This window comes from Myotis brandtii, unplaced genomic scaffold (assembly GCF_000412655.1).
Source record: "Myotis brandtii unplaced genomic scaffold, ASM41265v1 scaffold208, whole genome shotgun sequence".
NCBI lineage: Eukaryota > Metazoa > Chordata > Mammalia > Chiroptera > Vespertilionidae > Myotis > Myotis brandtii.
This window is the reverse complement of record NW_005357764.1, coordinates 4,043,781-4,046,122: the sequence shown is the minus strand read 5'-3', so window position 1 is coordinate 4,046,122 and position 2,342 is coordinate 4,043,781. Positions and strand designations below refer to the sequence as shown.

The window sequence follows — 2,342 nt, the reverse complement described above, 5'->3', positions numbered from 1 at the left end:
CGCATTTTCGAAGAAGAATGGTCCGATGATGCCTCCAGCCCAAAATCCACACCAAACAGTGACACTTTGTGGATGCATTTACCCTATATGCTATTCCACACATAACCCTATACTGTATACTTTATGAATCAATAAAAAATTTACAATTTTTAATTATAAACCTGTGTTTTCTATCAAAATTACTTCTTGCGTGAATTTTGGGACACCCTTTATAAGCATGAATGTGAACGGATATGATATCCTTCTCTTGTCCATTTGGGATAATCGATTTTTTAAAATACTTTATTCTTTCATTTCTAGATGACTGGTCAAATTACTTATATTCTTCACTCTTGTCTTTCTTCTTTTTAAAAAAATACCTTTTTATTGATTTCAGAGAGGGAAATGAAGAGAGATAGAAACATCAATGATGGGAGAGAATCATCTATTAGCTGCCTCCTGCACGCCCCTTAGTTGGGGGTCAGGCCCACAACCCGGGCATGTGCCCTGACTGGGAATTGAAGCGTGACCTCCCTGGTTCCTAGGTCAATGCTCAACCACTGAGCCATACTGGCCGAGTTTGTCTTTCTTCTTTTAACATCATCTCCATCCCCTCCTCATTCCATCCTTCACAGATGGGAATGGAAATCCTTTTTGACCTTGATACTACATGCAAATTTTACTGACAGTTCTAGAAATTTAGTTATGGACAAACTTGATCCTCTAAGGGAGAATTAATATTAGAATTATTTAATGGCCCTTTTTAATTTGTTCTGCTTATATGTAGTTATTGTTTGTGTTTTAAAAGTCACTTTTATGATCAAGGAATTCAGAGCCTTTTGTTCTGTGGGTTCTGTCTGTAGGCTGGTCTTAATTTCATGGAACTTCCACTCTGTGTAACGTATTTCTGTTTACCTTAGTCCCAGGGTTTATAAACTTAGGGAAAAGAATTTTAAGTCACCATTATTTATAACGTCCACTGAAAATCAGAGAAACTTAATTTAAGATGGATTTCCTAAAATTATGTGTGTGTTTTCTTGTTCACTTAATCACAGAGCAAAAGTTAGACTAAGGCCCTTAAAGGAGTTAGCTCCTCTATACCAAGAAAGTTAAAGTTGTTCATATGCCAGAACCGACAACTTAGTCTACCCAGGAGTACCATAAAACAGACGGAGAGGGAGAGCACCCTTAAAAAAAGGGCCCAAAAGTGATTTCTGTGAAAGTCCATCTAGATATTTAGGGTGGACTCTTAAAATGTTTCTGACTCAGTCATCTTTGGGGTTACTATTCCTTGAGGAGTTTGTCACACACTTCTGTGGTTTGAGGGCTGAACTGCCAAAGGAATCTATTATCTGTCATCTCTGTCATTCTATTTAATGTTTATAAAACCTAATGTAATTTACATATTTTAAAAACAAGTTTAAATATTACATTTATTAAGCTTTTTAAAAATGTTTTTAATCTGCTATCACTGTATTCAAATATACATATTCATTTTGTCTGTTTTTAAGTTGTTTTGTCATTGTAATAAGTTTCAGTATGTTTTTTTAATTTCTTATATTTTTCATTAACGTGTCCATTGCTTATTTTTCATGCCAGTGTACTGTGTCACCTCACCCAAGAAGGAGGATAGGTATAGGGAGCCACCTCCTACTCCTCCAGGATACATGGGGATTTCTTTAGCGGACCTAAAGGAAGGACCCCACCTACACCTAAAACCTCCAGATTACAGTGTGGCAGTGCAGAGGTCAAAGATGATGCATAACAGCCTGTCTAGACTGCCATCAGCTTCTCTCAGTAGCAACCCCATGGCCTGTGTTCCATCGAAGATTGTAACTCAGCCTCAGAGGCGTAGTTTGCAGCCATCCCATCCTAAACTAGCAGATGTGACTGATGCAGATAGCGAAGCAGACGGTATGTTGACAAACTCCCTTAACGGCTCTTAAATGAATTGCTGAACACATTAAATGGCCTTTATACTGGTGTTTTAGATCATCAGAAATATCTTCTTAAATGCCTCAGAAATCTTTGTTAAAAAAAAAAAAAGAAATCTCTAAATATGATGGTGTGTTTTTTGTTTTGTTTGTTTTTTTATTGATTTCAGAGAGGAAGGGAGAGGGGGAGAGAAATAGAAACATCACTGATGAGAGAGACTCATTGATTGGCTGCCTCCTGCACACTCCATGCTGGGATCAAACCCACAACCCAGGCATGTGCCCTGACCGGGAATTGAACCTTGAACCTCCTGGTTCATAGGGCGATATTCAACCACTGAGCCACACTGGCTGGGTGATGGCGTGTGTGTTGTTTTGTTTTGTTTTGTTTTATTGATTTCAGAGAAGAAGGAAGAGAGAGAGAGAGAG

General features: G+C 38.0%; 1 protein-coding gene across 1 annotated transcript in view; it reads left to right on the top strand.

Moving 5' to 3' along the window:
• Nucleotides 1–2,342, top strand: part of RAPGEF6 (Rap guanine nucleotide exchange factor (GEF) 6) — a 188,132-nt gene that overhangs the window by 183,452 nt on the left and 2,338 nt on the right. The window contains 1 exon segment of the mRNA XM_005865527.2: nucleotides 1,579–1,893. Within this exon segment, the coding sequence (XP_005865589.1) occupies nucleotides 1,579–1,893 (315 nt within the window).